Here is a 15,150-nt window from a genome sequence, read left to right on the forward strand (position 1 = left end):
CACAAAAATGATCGTAAAGTATGTAAAAATTAATCTAAACCCATTACTAGTTCTCGTTATAATAGGAATGGGTCGTTTTTACATACGACTGAGTACGATCCAACATAGCAACCATTACTATGTTACACATAACGTCGAAAACATGACTGGTTATCGTGTTCACAGTAACCATTCGCTTTCCAGATAATATAGGTTCCTTTCAGCAGTCGATGTGTTACTATATAAAATAGGTATAGGTCCTGTGTGGAGATGCAAAAGACTTCCCGGACAAATGCGTTCCATTGTCGTTCAGCATAGTAATCATTCCTGTGCTGAACAGGAACTGTTGCTTTCAATCACATGTCTGAGTGCTGTTTACAACATTAGTTCCCGTTAAACAGCACTCAGACATGTGATTGAAAGCAACAGTTCCTGTTCAGCACAGGAATGATTACTATGCTGAACGACAATGGAACGCATTTGTCCGGGAAGTCTTTTGCATCTCCACACAGGACCTATACCTATTTTATATAGTAACACATCGACTGCTGAAAGGAACCTATATTATCTGGAAAACGAATGGTTACTGTGAACACGATAACCAGTCATGTTTTCGACGTTATGTGTAACATAGTAATGGTTGTTATGTTGGATTGTACTCAGTCGTATGTAAAAACGACCCATTCCTATTATAACGAGAAATAGTAATGTGCTAAGATTAATTTTGAAGTACTTTACGATCATTCTTGTGTAGCACAGTAACCATTCCTATCTATTTTTTACGTGTGGGTCTGCTTACATAATAAACTGATAGAAAAACTATCTTAATTCAAGGAAAATTTTTTCTTCAAAATGTGATTCTTGTTTCAAAATTTAGAATTGTTTTAATTCCAGAAATAAGTTCTTGAACCAAAAAATTGAAATTCTCGGAGAGACAAAAAAAATTCTTCGTTTGAAAATTTTATTCTTTAATGAAGCCTTTTTCGTTTTGAAACAAAATACTGATATATTTCGATGAAGAATTTCTTGCTCTTGGATTAAGACAGGCAAAATTTAGGTTTAAGACATTACCGACTTGTTTCGAGAATAGCAAGATTTTAAATCAGGATATTGATTTACTCGGCTTGAAAAAAAATTTTATTTTTATTTTGAAAAAAAAAATTTTAAGTGATTTTTTAGGACTAAGTTGATTCACTTCAGATATGTTAAAACAGAAATTCATTTAAAAAAAATTTTTTTTTTTTTCATAATTTTAAAAACATCTCCCATTAAAGAATTATTACTTGAACCAAAAATTTGAAGTCCTTAAAATAATAATACAACATTTTTAGTTAAAGACAAGGGGTATTGCTTGAAGAATTCGATAGTATCGATTGAAGATAATATAGTTTCGGGTCAAGACACTAGAGTTGTCAATCGAAGATATAAAATCTTAAGAGCCAAGAAAATCTAGATCAAGCGAAGAATTTCTTGAAGCAAGATAATTGACTTTCTTCGGAAATAAATTCTTGGCTCAAGAAAATATTTCTTGAATCAATATAAATTTTTCATCAGTGTGCTTGAATGCCTCCATTGTAAAATCGGATATTAAACTCTGATTAAATACGATTTATTCGAATGGAAAATTCTTGATCAGATAAAATAGGATTCAATGATAAGTTTTCGATAACAATTTCGATATGAATTGTCAATACGAATCAATCGGAATTTTGAACTAAATGTTATTTGTATTTTGCGTAATTTTACTATGAAAATAAATTGAATCCTTTAAAACTGCGCAGATATCGGTGGTAAGTGATATTTTTTTGCAAATTGATCATCTTTAACTGATAAACTATGCCTTTTTTTTTATTTTATTCGAAATTTGTCAAATGTATTGTAACGGGGCAGCGAGAGGTTTAACTGTTCAAATCGGTAGTGCCATTTTAAGAAGCCTAAGTTAATTTACTACCCTTATCAACACATATTCGCTTTCCCGGTTTATCGAGACTCCGAAAGAGACCCATGGGTCAGTGTGCCAGACATCATAGGCGGCAGTTTAGGCGAGGTCATGTGAAATGACGAAAAAAAAATACTGTAAAAGTTTGAGCTCTTAATATGAACATTAAGAGGTTCCGCATTGCACTGTTCTATTTTCCATAAGAATAACATAGAAAAAATTTTTTTTGCGTCTTCTGATTTTTGTAAGTAGCTAACGATGAGTCATAGGAATAATTAGCAGCCATAATTTCGTAGGTAATTGAATGCTCTACAAAAAAAGTTTCTTATCATTTTTCGATAAATCTATTTGTTCAAAAGTTATTTGAGGTTGAAGTCGAATTCATATTAATTTTTGAGATCTTTTTACTTTTCCGGCGGAACTATCAGAGCCATTACAAAATATTACGAGACCTTTCTTGTAGACAATTTGATTTCCTACAAGTTATTTCCGATAAAGTTTTTTTGAATTCCGCATTGTTTTCAAGTTATTTTTATTTTAATGTCAAGCTCTTAAAATCGATCAGAAGACTAATTTTTTTATGAGCTTGACATTAAAATAAAAATAACTAGAAAACAATGCGGAATTCAAAAACCTTTATTGGAAATAACTTGTAGGGAATAAAATTTTCTACAAGAAAGGTCCCATGATATTTTGTAATAGCTCTGATAGTTTCGCCGGAAAAGTAAAAAGATCTCAAAATTTAATATGAATTCGACTTCAACCTCAAATAACTTTTGAACAAATAGATTTATCGAAAAATGATATGAAACTTTTTTTGTAGAGCATTCAAATACCTACAAAAATATATCTGCCAATTATTCCTATGACGCATCGATAGTTACTTATAAAAATCAGAAGACGCAAAATAAAATTTTTCTATGTTATTCTCATCGAAAATAGAAAAGTGCGATGGGGAACCTGTAAATGTTCATATTAAGAGCTCAAACTTTGACAGTATTTTTTTTTCGTCATTTCCAACAATATTTTCGATATAATTAAGAAAAAAAAAATAGTCGATTTTTTTGATACAGCCTAATATATATGGGGCATTCCACGCCAAATCGGACGGTTTGAAAAATTTTAATTTTTGATTTCCTCAATTTTTTTAAATTTTTTTGTACCCATCAAAAGACTTTTTTCCGAGATGTTGAGATTTGTTTGATAACCGGTCCAAAAGATATCGAATTTGGAAAAAAAAAACCGCTTTTTGATGGTTTTTTGCTAATAACTTCTTAGGGAATGGTTCAAATCAACATACTCACTAAATAAAAAACTATCCTTTTTTATGTAATTTTCGAAAAAAAAATACAAAAAAATTATTTCAAGTGTTTTAATACGTGTTTTGTGATTTTTAAAATTTTAATTGCATTTTTTGAAGTGAGTGCATGTTTTGATTTTTATCACATCTTTTCACAGTAAACTACTACTCAAACCACAACATGTTAGGCCGGTCTGGTCGTGGGTTCTCGATGGCTACTATTTTTTTTCGATTTTTGAAAATTAAAAAAAAAAATTTTTTTCTTTATTTTATCAAATTTTATCTCTTTTAACGTATTTTGGAAAACTTCACGTACATTTATTATTTTCACAAGCATAGGAAATTGTTAATAATTAAAAAACTTTTATCCAAATAAAGAAAATAAATATTGCAGGAAGTTGTATCGAAAAATCATTATTAGTCTTTTTTAATTATTAACAATTTCCTATGCTTGTTATAATGATAAATATACGTGAAGTTTTCCAAAATACGTTGAAAGAGAGAAACCAGTGATTAAATTTGATAAAATAGAAAAAAAAAAATTTTTTTTTCATTTTCAAAAATAAAAAGTTGTAGTTTGAGTAGTAGTTTACTGTAAAAAATTTTGAAGAAAATCAAAATATGAAGTAACTTTAAAAAATGCAATTTAAATTTTAAAAATCAAAAAACACGTATTAAAACACTTGAAATAATTTTTTTGTATTTTTTTTTCGAAAAGTACATAGAAAAAAAAAATATCAGCTCCAGAATTCGAGCAAACGCGCCGATTGCCACCTCAAACGTCAAAATCGGCGCTGAAAAGTTAAAAAAATAACATAAAACGTTATTTTTTCCAGATAAATTAAAATATAATGTACTAAATGTGTCTGAAATCATACCAACTATTCCTCTGTATAGTCTCTTTCGATCATCATATAATGTCATCTAACTTGTTCTTAAGTTTAAATCATATTATCAGCAAAAATTGAGAAAACCCAGTTTTTAATATGCTTCTCCGATATTTCATATATTATTGCTCAGACCTAAAAGTCAAAACTCATTTAAATCTTGATTTTGATCACTGACATTGATTTCTGCCTCGATACATTTATTTCATTGAACATAATCGAGAATAAAAATTCGAAAACCGCTTCTGCATTAATAATTTTCGATTCTTAACTCGTCAAACTTTAGCAAAAAACGTAACTTGGTAGAGCTTGAAAAGCTTATAAAAAATAATCCCAGGTAATAGCATTTTCGAGCTCGAAATTATATTCCGGTAATGTTTTCAAGCTCCTTGAGCTCGAAAACAGCGGGAAGTTTTCGGGCTAGCCCGCAGGGTCAACCGACGCCCAGATTTTTTTTTTAGCGGGCACAAGAAAATTTTGTTGTTTATGTTGAGGGAAAAATTCCCTGAAAATTTCAGCTCTTAATTTTAAATTTAAATACTTTCTATCGAGCATGTAAATCGAATAACTTTTTTTTTAAATTACTATAACTTAGCCCGATTTTAAGCTATCGTTTTGAAACCAGTTTTTATTTGTAGAGTAATTGTTGCTTTTTAAAAGTGTATGAAACGGTTTTGGTCTAACTCGATCCATGTCGATTGTATCAGCTCCGAAAATCAATTTTTCACTTTTTTCATTTATTTTTGTTAATAGTGAAGAAACGGCTGATCTTACAAAAAATATGCATAGGACCAATCTCTCAGGAAATTTTGTCCTCTACAAAATTGTTCATGACACTTATATTGCTAAAGTGCACTGTTCATGAGATACATGCATTTCAACATTTTACAGTAAAAAAAATTGTAAGCTTACTATAGCTTTGAAAGTAAATAAGTTTAGAAATAAGGAAATGACATGTTATATTTGTCACAAGACAGGTCATATTAAGCCGAATTGTCAAAAGTACTTAAAATGGAAAAACAAAGCAAGCAGGTTGAGGGCTAATGCGGCTCAAGCAGCAACAGATGACTCAGAGGACAGTGAGTCAGAGTCGTTCTTAGACTTCGCTTTTATCGCTTACAACAATAAGGAAAATAATACCTGGTATTTTGATTCAGGTGCTAGTAAGCACATGACAAACAATTTAAATTTTTACACAACCCTCAATACTAACTACAGATCCTCCGTACGAGTAGCAAACAAACAAACCAACAATGTTTATGGTGTAGGCGCTGGTAAAGTTAAATGCGTCAATATAGTCTAGTCGAGAAGATGAAAACCTGCCAAAAATAGTTACAGGTCCCCTAAAAATATGGTTAATGGCTTTAACGATTCGGAATGGCGTCTAGACAAAAATGTTTTTTTTTTTTTTCTGGAAACGAAAATGACCATTGTTATTAACGAAAAACCGTTAAAAAAATTAGACGTCCAGCTTTTTGGCAAAATCTCAAAAACTATAAGTGATAGCTCAAATATGAAGAGCAGAAAATTTGAGTTAAAGAGTTCTCGACTCCCCCATTCGTAGCTCCAATATTTATAATTTTAATTTAACGTTGAAAATCGGCTTTTGCGCGGCAGTTTCGGCATGCGCGCGCCGCCACTCTAGCGAGCGTAGTCGTTAAATAATTTTTTTATGCAATTAAATATTAATTAAAAAATTCTGGTCTCATCTAGACATTTCAAAGAATATGATTCCGCGGTAATAAAAGTTGTATCACCATTTTTTAAAAAGTTATTCAAATTTTAATTAACATTTTTTTTACGGGTGTGTGTTGTCATAAAGGCGGTATAAAAGTTTAAATAATTAATCAATAAATTTTTTGTTTCTTGGAGCCCTTTTTATAAGCATACTCAACAAGATGACGTGATGAAAGTTTATAAAATATTTTTATTTCATTAGTTATTAATTTTTGAAGTACCAAAAAAATTCAAAATTTAAATAAAGTGTGTTAAATAATTTTTTTTTTAAATCTTAAGTTATTACTGATTTCATATTCTTGTTAGGCATTATATGATCATTTTTAAAATTTTTTCATGCCATTTGTTTATAAATTTTTTATAAACAAATGGATTAATTAAATATTTTTGAAAAATTTTTTTCACCATATTGTTAGCGTAAGAAAATAATGATTTAAAAAAAAAAAATTTTTCTTAAAAACAATATCTTATTATTTATAATCGTTTTTTTCATATTTTGATTGTTTAAATAAATAATTAAGGAAACGTTTTTTTCTTAAAAATCATTATTTGCATTTCTGTATATAATGGCAAAAAAAAAATTTTTTTCGGTCAGCAATTTAGTCATTTATTTATTTAACAATTTGTTATAAATAATTTTTTTTCTTCATTTTTATTTTTTTCTAGAACATAAAAAATGTACAAAAACAGCAACCTGCAACAATATGGCAAAAAAAATTTTTTTCTATTTTTTAAAAATCATATGGATTTTTGAGCACGACGAAGTCCAAGCACTGACTCGATTTGTCAACAAATGAATTGCTGTAACTTGGCAACTATTGCAGATACAGTTTTCGACCTTCGAGTCGTTTTTATACAGTATGAAGTAAGCTTTCTTATTAATTTTTCACCTAATGTTTATCTGTTATAGTTCTCTAACTACACGCATTTATTTATAAAAATTAGTATTTTCTATTTCTTACAATGCTTATATCTCATAAACAAATAATGTTATGACAAGTATGCTTCAGGACTTTTTTGTTACCTGATTATTAAACTATTCAAATATATTTTTTATATATTTTTAACTTTATTTGTTTATGTGATTTTAGAATTTATTTAAATTATTCTCTATTTTTACTCGCATTTTTAAGATGTCCGAAGTACATTAATTGCATAAAAAAATTATTTAACGACTACGCTCGCTAGAGTGGCGGCGCGCGCATGCCGAAACTGCCGCGCAAAAGCCGATTTTCAACGTTAAATTAAAATTATAAATATTGGAGCTACGAATGGGGGAGTCGAGAACTCTTTAACTCAAATTTTCTGCTCTTCATATTTGAGCTATCACTTATAGTTTTCGAGATTTTGCCAAAAAGCTGGACGTCTAATTTTTTTAACGGTTTTTCGTTAATAACAATGGTCATTTTCGTTTCCAGAAAAAAAAAAAAAAACATTTTTGTCTAGACGCCATTCCGAATCGTTAAAGCCATTAACCATATTTTTAGGAGACCTGTAACTATTTTTCGCAGGTGTTCATCTTCTCGACTAGACTAATAGTCAAGGCTCAGAGAAAGTTCTAGAACTAGACAACGTTCTGTTCGTACCAGATTTCGATAGTTGTCTGATCTCTATAAGCATGCTGGACAAAGATGACTACAACGTTTCAATCCAAAATGGAAAAATGAAAATCTGCAACAAAACATCAGAAGTAGCAGTTGGTGACGCACATGACGGCATGTACGAATTAAGATCCACACAGAGTGCACTGGCGGTCACAGATGTGCATAAAGACAATTGCATTCATCAGTGGCACAAGCGTTTAGCCCACCGACATCTCGATGCTATCAGACGTTTAGAAACTGAAAATTTGGCAACAGGCATTCATATTGAAGATTGTCCATAAGAATTGCATTTTGAAAGCTGTATTAAAGGAAAAATGTCCATGGCTATTTCCCCTAAATACTCAAGTCATCTCACCACGGAACCACGTCAACTTGTACACACTGATTTCTTGGACACCAGGAGGCCGACGATACATTATAACGTTCGTCGACGATTATAGCAGACACCGCCAACTTTTCCTGCTCTCTAAAAAATTCGAAGCAAGTAATGCAATTGAAAAATATATAAATAATTGCAAAACTCAATTTAAACAAATACCTAAAGTTTTTAGATCTGACCGTGGGGGTGAATACTTATCACATCATTTTAAGGAATATCTGAAAACCCAAGGAATAGAACAACAATTAACAGCACCGTACTCTCCTCAACAAAACGGTGTTGCAGAAAGAAAAAACCGATATCTAGTGGAAGCAACTCAAACTATGCTAATTCAAGCAGATTTACCAAAAACATATTAGGGAGAGACCATATTAACTGCTTGCTACCTCCAAAATCGGCTACCGACTAAAAATAAAAATAAAACACCGTTCGAACTGTGGTATGGAGCTAAGCCAAACCTATCTCACATCAAGGTTTTTGGCTGTAAGGTCTTCGCACACATACCCAAGGGGAAGAGACACAAACTTAACAAGAAGTCTGCTGAATACACGTTTATAGGCAATTCACAGGAATCCAAGGCATACAGATTGTTGGATTGAAACTCTAGAAAAATTATTATAAGTAGAGATGTCCAGTTCATTGAATACGAGCAGAACACTTATAAAACTGCATTTCCAAACAACACCAGCGGAGAGGATTTAAGTTCAGAAGAAGTCATCATACCTAGTACAGTTGGATCTGAACTTGGAGAAAAAACGTCAAAGGATGATTCCCTTTTGATTGACAGTGTAACATCAAGGGGAAGAGACCATAATATGTCTATTAACACGACTCTTGATGATGTCCCAATCAGACCCAAATTCTGAATAATGGAGACAAGCTATGAATGAAGAGATCCAGTCTCTAAAAGATAACGGCACTTGGACCATGGAACCACTACCTAAAGAAAAAACATCAATCGGGTGTAGATGGGTTTTTAAAGTTAAGAAAAATTCCAGTAACGAGTCGGTTAGATTTGAAGCCAGATTAGTAGCCCAAGGCTTTTCACAAAAATATGGACAAGACTATGACCAAGTCTTTGCACCAGTTGTAAGGCACACGACTCTGAGGACTCTTCTAGCAATTGCCGGCCACCGAAAATACTATGTTAGACATTTTGACGCGAAAACTGCTTTCCTCAATGGGCGGCTAAAGGAAAATATCTACATGAAGCAACCACCTATGTTCAATGTACACGGTAAAGAAAATTATGTATGTAAACTCAAACTGAGTATTTACGGCCTCAAACAATCTGCTAAAGTTTAGCATGACAAACTCCAACAAGCACTGAAGCAACTCAATTTTGAAAACTGCGAAGTTGATCCTTGTTTATTTAGAAAGAAAGAACTGAATAATGACATCTTTCTGGTAGTCCATGTAGATGACATCTTGGCTGCAAGTCAGGAGATACGTACATTGAATAAACTACGTGAAGACCTAAACAAACAATTTTCTATCACAGATCTTGGAGAATTGAAGTGTTATCTAGACATTACCATCCGGCGTAATCAGGCAGGTGATTATTTATTAAGCTATTCAAACTATATTCAAGAAATTCTACAGGAAGCAAGAATGTCTGATGCGAAGGGATCAAACATACCTATGGATCCCGGGTATCTCAAGATAAGAGAATCGACACCACCAATACCAAGTACGATCTATCAGAAATTAATTGGATCATTGTTGTGTCTGAGTGTAAATACTAGACCAGACATTTCAGCACCTGTCACGATGCTCAGCCAACATGTTAAAAATACTAGAAAACAAGACTGGAATTAACTTCAACGGATCCTACGCTACTTAAAGACCACCTTAACCTCCGAGTTACAACTTAGTAATTTCTCATCAACCGACAAAAGTTTATTCGGATATGCTGATGCAAATTGGGCTGAGTCGAGACAAGACAAAAGGTCTTACAGTGGCTATCTATTTATTTTCTTGGGTGGTACTATCAGCTGGGGCTGCAAAAAGCAGGAATGTGTCTCTGTTTCATCAACTGAGGCTAAGATTGTAGCCTTAGCAGAAGCATCCAGAGAAGCTATTTGGCTAAGAAAGTTACTGCAGTTCATGAAGGAAGAGCAGCTTTCACCAACGATCATACACGAAGATAATCAAAGCTGTATAAATAGTTATAGGTCGTCAGGTCTCACCAACAGAACAAAACACATTGATATTCGACACTATTATGCTCGAGACCTAGAAGACAAAAATATTATTAAGCTACAGTACTGTCGAACAGAATTTAATTTAGTAGATATTCTAACAAAACCAGTAGGAGCAACCAGACTTAAAACAATAGTCAATAAAATTGGTTTAAAGGACTTGGGACCAACAGTACAGCACCAACGTTGAGGGGAAGTGTTGGACATACAACAACGTTGTTACTGTCATACACACATGCATACTCATATCTAGCTATATATTTGTATATGTATATATGTCTATACATGTTCTCTATATTCATTATCTTAATCCTAACTAAATATTATTTGTATTACTGCTATAAAGTTTAGTATCAATAAATGCTCCAAAGCAGTTACACGTATTCAGTACTCGTTCTTACTCGCCACGTATCAATATCCATATTCATATCCATATCCTATCAACATTTAGCAATATAAGTGTCATGAGCAATTTTGTAAAGGACAAAATTTCCTAAAAGATTGGTCCTATGCTTATTTTTTGTAAGATGAGCCGTTTCTTCACTATTAACAAGAATATATGAAAAAAGTGAAAAATTGACTTTCGGAGCTAATACAGTCGACATGGATCGAGTTAGACCAAAACCGTTTCATACACTTTTAAAAAGCAACAATTACTCTACAAATAAAAACTGGTTTCAAAACGATAGCTTGAAATCGGACTAAGATATAGTAATTTTAAAAAAAAGTTATTCGATTTACATGCTTGTTAAATGGGAAAACTTTGATGCTCGATAGAAAGTATTTAAAATTAAAACTAAGAGCTAAAATTTTCAGGGAATTTTTCTCTCAACATAAACAACAAAATTTTCTTGTGTCCGCTAAAAAAAAATGTTCGTTTCAAATGAAGCATCCTAATATATATATATATATATATATATATATATATATATATATATATATATATATATATATATATATATATATATATATATATATATATATATATATATATATATATATATATATATATATATATATATATACTAGCAGACCCGGCCACGCGTTGCTGTGGCTAAGGTTCTTTTCATATTAAACCGAATGGTGTGGCTCAATAAGTTATAGATCAAATTGAATGGAATATAGTATAGTGCCGGATAGCTCAACTAGTAGAGCACTCGGCGTGATACCGAATTGGTCTGAGTTCGATTCCCAGTTCGAGCTATCTATATTTTTCTCAATTTATCTATAAATTGTCTTATTGAGAAGGTTATTTGCATGTTTAGGTTTCCACTATATTTAAATATAGTGGAAACCTAAACATGCAAACATGCAAATAACCTTCTCAATAAGACAATTTATTCAACAAATTGAATTAAAAAATAAAAAAGTATGTAAAAAACTTATTATTTCTATTTCTCGGGTTATATCTTCATTCATTGTCATGCAAATTGATGGTGAAAAAATCAAGAAGCTTTATTATTAATATTTAAGGGTCACTCAAAAACGTCCAAAAGACAGCACTCGGAAACATTCAAAATTCTTGAGCAAGGTTTAAATATTTAAATTTTGGGCTGAAATTCTCAGCGTAGTCATGTTTTCACAAATATAAACTATTGCTGCCACGAGAAAGAAAAAAATTTAGAAATAAAAATCCGAATTTCGATTATTTTTGATATTTTCAAAATTCGTGAGCGACCTCTTGAAAATTTTTTATCGAGCTGATTTTTGGAGAGGCTTCTCAAAACATCGTAAACCAACAAATTTTCATGCGAGATCGAAAAAAAAAAATAGTCGGTTTTTTTGCGCCACCCTAATATATATATATGTATTGTGACGTGACAATCGTCATTTTTGATTAAATTGATTATTTAAACTATCCGCGTGGCCGTCCAGAGAAGCACCTTTCTTTATGCAGGTTATTCGAGGATCCTTATTCAGCTAGAGAAATATTCAAATGAATTTCTCCAACGGAAGCCCCGAGTGATGTGTTCACAGCCGTAGAGAGACTTAAATCGACCTGCCAATTAGCGACGTGCTATTAGTGTCCTCTCTTACCATCAAATGAAGAGTATACGCAGCCGGACTACAGGAGCGATACCGTGCAAGCCTATACGGCGTGTCCCCTAGGGTGGGGCAAAGCAATCAATTAAGCGATCGAGAACCTGTATTGATGTCAGATCATAGATGGTGCCAAAAACCATAAATCACCACGTGGGAAAGTGATGGACCCACGAAACTTGCGGGGAGAGGAAAACTTCTTCTGCTCTGGGCCACCATTAAATGATCACGTTTTCTTATTTGAACTGTAACATCTAATTAAAATTGAGGAATCTTTGAAGATAAAGTTCCGATTATATTTTTGGGTATTATCGCCGCCATTGTTTATTAAGTTGGAAATATTATTTTCGTGGGCCAAGTGCTCGTTTAATTAGTATTTTTTGAAAGTTATTCGTTGTTCTAACCACTTGTTGAGAAATTTATTTTACACGAGATCAATTCCTTTACCCTTCATTGAGTATTAAATAACTATTCCACGTTGTAAATTAAATATTCTGAGATCAGTGACGACACAGGTAAGCCTTCTACGAAGCTCTTATCGTTTTGTTCCTATAAAGGTGATAAAAGTCAATAACTGTCAATGTTGGAAACTAGTTGTTGGGTCCTTAACCACTGAGAATCGTGCATTCTTTAGATGAATAAATCGAAGTAATATTAATTTAGAAGTAACGTAATAAATAATAATATTAAGTTTAGTGAATTTTGTGGGAATTTATTGAAAGAAATAAATTTGTGAACGTGCAACTTGTTTCTTATCATCTTCACGTGGGAGATAAGTTGCACTGTTTCAATATTTATGTATATATATCGATGGAAAAAAAATGTATTATTAGACACAAAAAGACAATTTTTACAATCTGGATTAGTAAAACTTCAATAGCAGTCTCAGTGAAAGTTTGATTTTAAAATAGATTTTTTACTAAATCAAATTAATAAAAGTAATTTTACTTATAATTTAGTAATTTATAGGATTGAGCGATTATAATTTTTACTCATTATTATTGGACCATTTCAAGTTTGGGCTATACTTCCGAATACGACATATCACCAATTACTTCAAAAAATACGGCGTAATAACCCTAATAACATATAAAACCCAGCGCGATTTGTCTGAGTTGGCGATACGGACGAATAGATGCGATTATGTTGGAATACGTGCACATAGATGGCGCTGCTAATTGATCGATTATCAATAGCTAAATTAAAATTAAAATACTTAATAATTGATTTTATTTAAAACCGTAAGAAGGACGGTGGCGTGTAGGTTCAACCCATTTATAATTTTATGGCAACTTCAGTGTTAGGTATGAGGCAGGATGTGATGGAGGTGCCTCACTGACGATTCCACCATCACATCTGGGATATGAAACCTAACATTGTTCGGTGTCTAACGAATTCATTCGTTAAAGATTGTTATTGGTGAATTAGTGGCATATTTAGTTCAAAATTTCGCGAATAATTTGTTAATTAATTAAACAATTAATTGATAGGTTGGTGAATTTTTGAACACGTGTTGTGTGTGTCTGAGGTAAACATCAAAATGAAGGCTTATTCGGCTCCGTCGCCAATAAATTCGCTCGGGTAACGTCTCTACACATAAAAATGAAGTTTGTGTGTAATTATTAGACAAAAGTAAGGTGTGCCGTATTCGGAAGAAAAGTCCAAGTTTATCTCGGCGAAATAGTAATTATTACTTGAAAACTAACAAATATTAGATTTTTTTTCTTCGTGTATATTTTAAGAAATAGTGACTATCAAATCATAATTGTATAAGATAAATTATTTAAATTTGTTCTTTACAATCCTCATGAGGTCAGGCCTAGGATCTTCTAGTTTATACAATAATTATAATAATTTTTTTGATACTACTCTAATGTAAATATACATATATTCAGTTGCCTACGTTTGTTAAATAATCAGAACATTAATTAAATTAATAAAATAATGCAGTATAAATCCAGATGAAAGTATGTTTCGATTTCAAAACATTAGATATTAATAACACAGTTCATTGTATGGTTATGAATATATTCACATTCAATAAAAAGAAAAAAATAAAACCATCCCACACTTACTTGAATTTTTTTGAGCTGTTGGCGCAATTCTTCAACTTCTGTGCGGATTTTCCGTTCTGCAGCCATTAATTGAACTTTATCACGTTGCTCTTTTCCTACACCTTTATACATATCGAGTAACAGTTTCATTTCTTTCATTTCATTTACAGTTTTTCTAAAAGATATTATAAAAAAAATTATAATTTAATGCAATAACATTTGATATGTTACTTACTTCAATTGTGCTTTCAAGTCTCTAACGATTTCCGACTCAATGACTTTCGAATCTTTTATTCGATGTACTGTATTTTCTTTATGTTCAGTTTTTACTCCTACTTCTTTTTTCACATCTTTTTCACGTTTAATGTCTTTATCTTTTTTTAAAGTAGATAAAATTAGTGTGTGAGAATCAGAAATATTTTTACTTTCACATTCACTTTTTTCAGCAGAATCTATTTCTTCATCAATGGTTAACTCTCTTTTAATAACAGCAATTCCTTCATCTTTTATCTACAATTTGAAAATAAATTTGAAACATTCATGTCACAAAAAAAAAAAAAAAAAAAACTAATATACCTGAATTGTTCCAGATAAATAAGTTGACGAGTCTTCTTCTTTTCCACTACCATCAGAACTATTACCTTCTTTACTTTCTTGAGTAACCTGTTGTCCTAGTTTTGCTGTCAAATCTTCAATTTCTCTTCTTAACTAAAAATTGGAAAATATTTTTCAAAGTTAATTCAGTATCAGTAATTTAGATATCATCTAGAAAAATGGTAATGGCTCGTGTAAAAGTATTATTAAAACACGCATGTGTGTTGTATACGGTCGATTAATTCAAAACACCCTAAGAGGGGTTGTCATCCATAAAGTACAGTCAAATACCAGTAAGTCCGATTCCATCAAGTCTGAAATTTACTTCAATTTTGACTCCCACTATGAAGTAAGCTGTCTCCCACCCGATACTACACAATTGTATGTTTCTGTGTATGAAGAAATATATATACTAGTCTCAAAAGTTAAGGGATAT

General features: G+C 31.6%; 1 protein-coding gene across 3 annotated transcripts in view; it reads right to left on the minus strand.

Annotated features, from left to right (window-relative positions):
- The window catches only part of LOC130669431 (E3 ubiquitin-protein ligase Bre1), an 80,440-nt gene that overhangs the window by 20,153 nt on the left and 45,137 nt on the right, over positions 1-15,150 (minus strand). For all 3 annotated transcript variants that reach the window (XM_057472339.1, XM_057472338.1, XM_057472337.1), the window contains exons 10-12: positions 14,697-14,828; positions 14,356-14,630; positions 14,142-14,295 (exon numbers count right to left, since the gene is read on the minus strand). In XM_057472339.1, the coding sequence (XP_057328322.1) occupies positions 14,142-14,295; positions 14,356-14,630; positions 14,697-14,828 (561 nt within the window). The remainder of the gene's footprint in view (positions 1-14,141; positions 14,296-14,355; positions 14,631-14,696; positions 14,829-15,150) is intronic.

This window comes from Microplitis mediator, chromosome 6, assembly GCF_029852145.1.
Source record: "Microplitis mediator isolate UGA2020A chromosome 6, iyMicMedi2.1, whole genome shotgun sequence".
NCBI classification, from domain to species: Eukaryota; Metazoa; Arthropoda; class Insecta; order Hymenoptera; family Braconidae; genus Microplitis; species Microplitis mediator.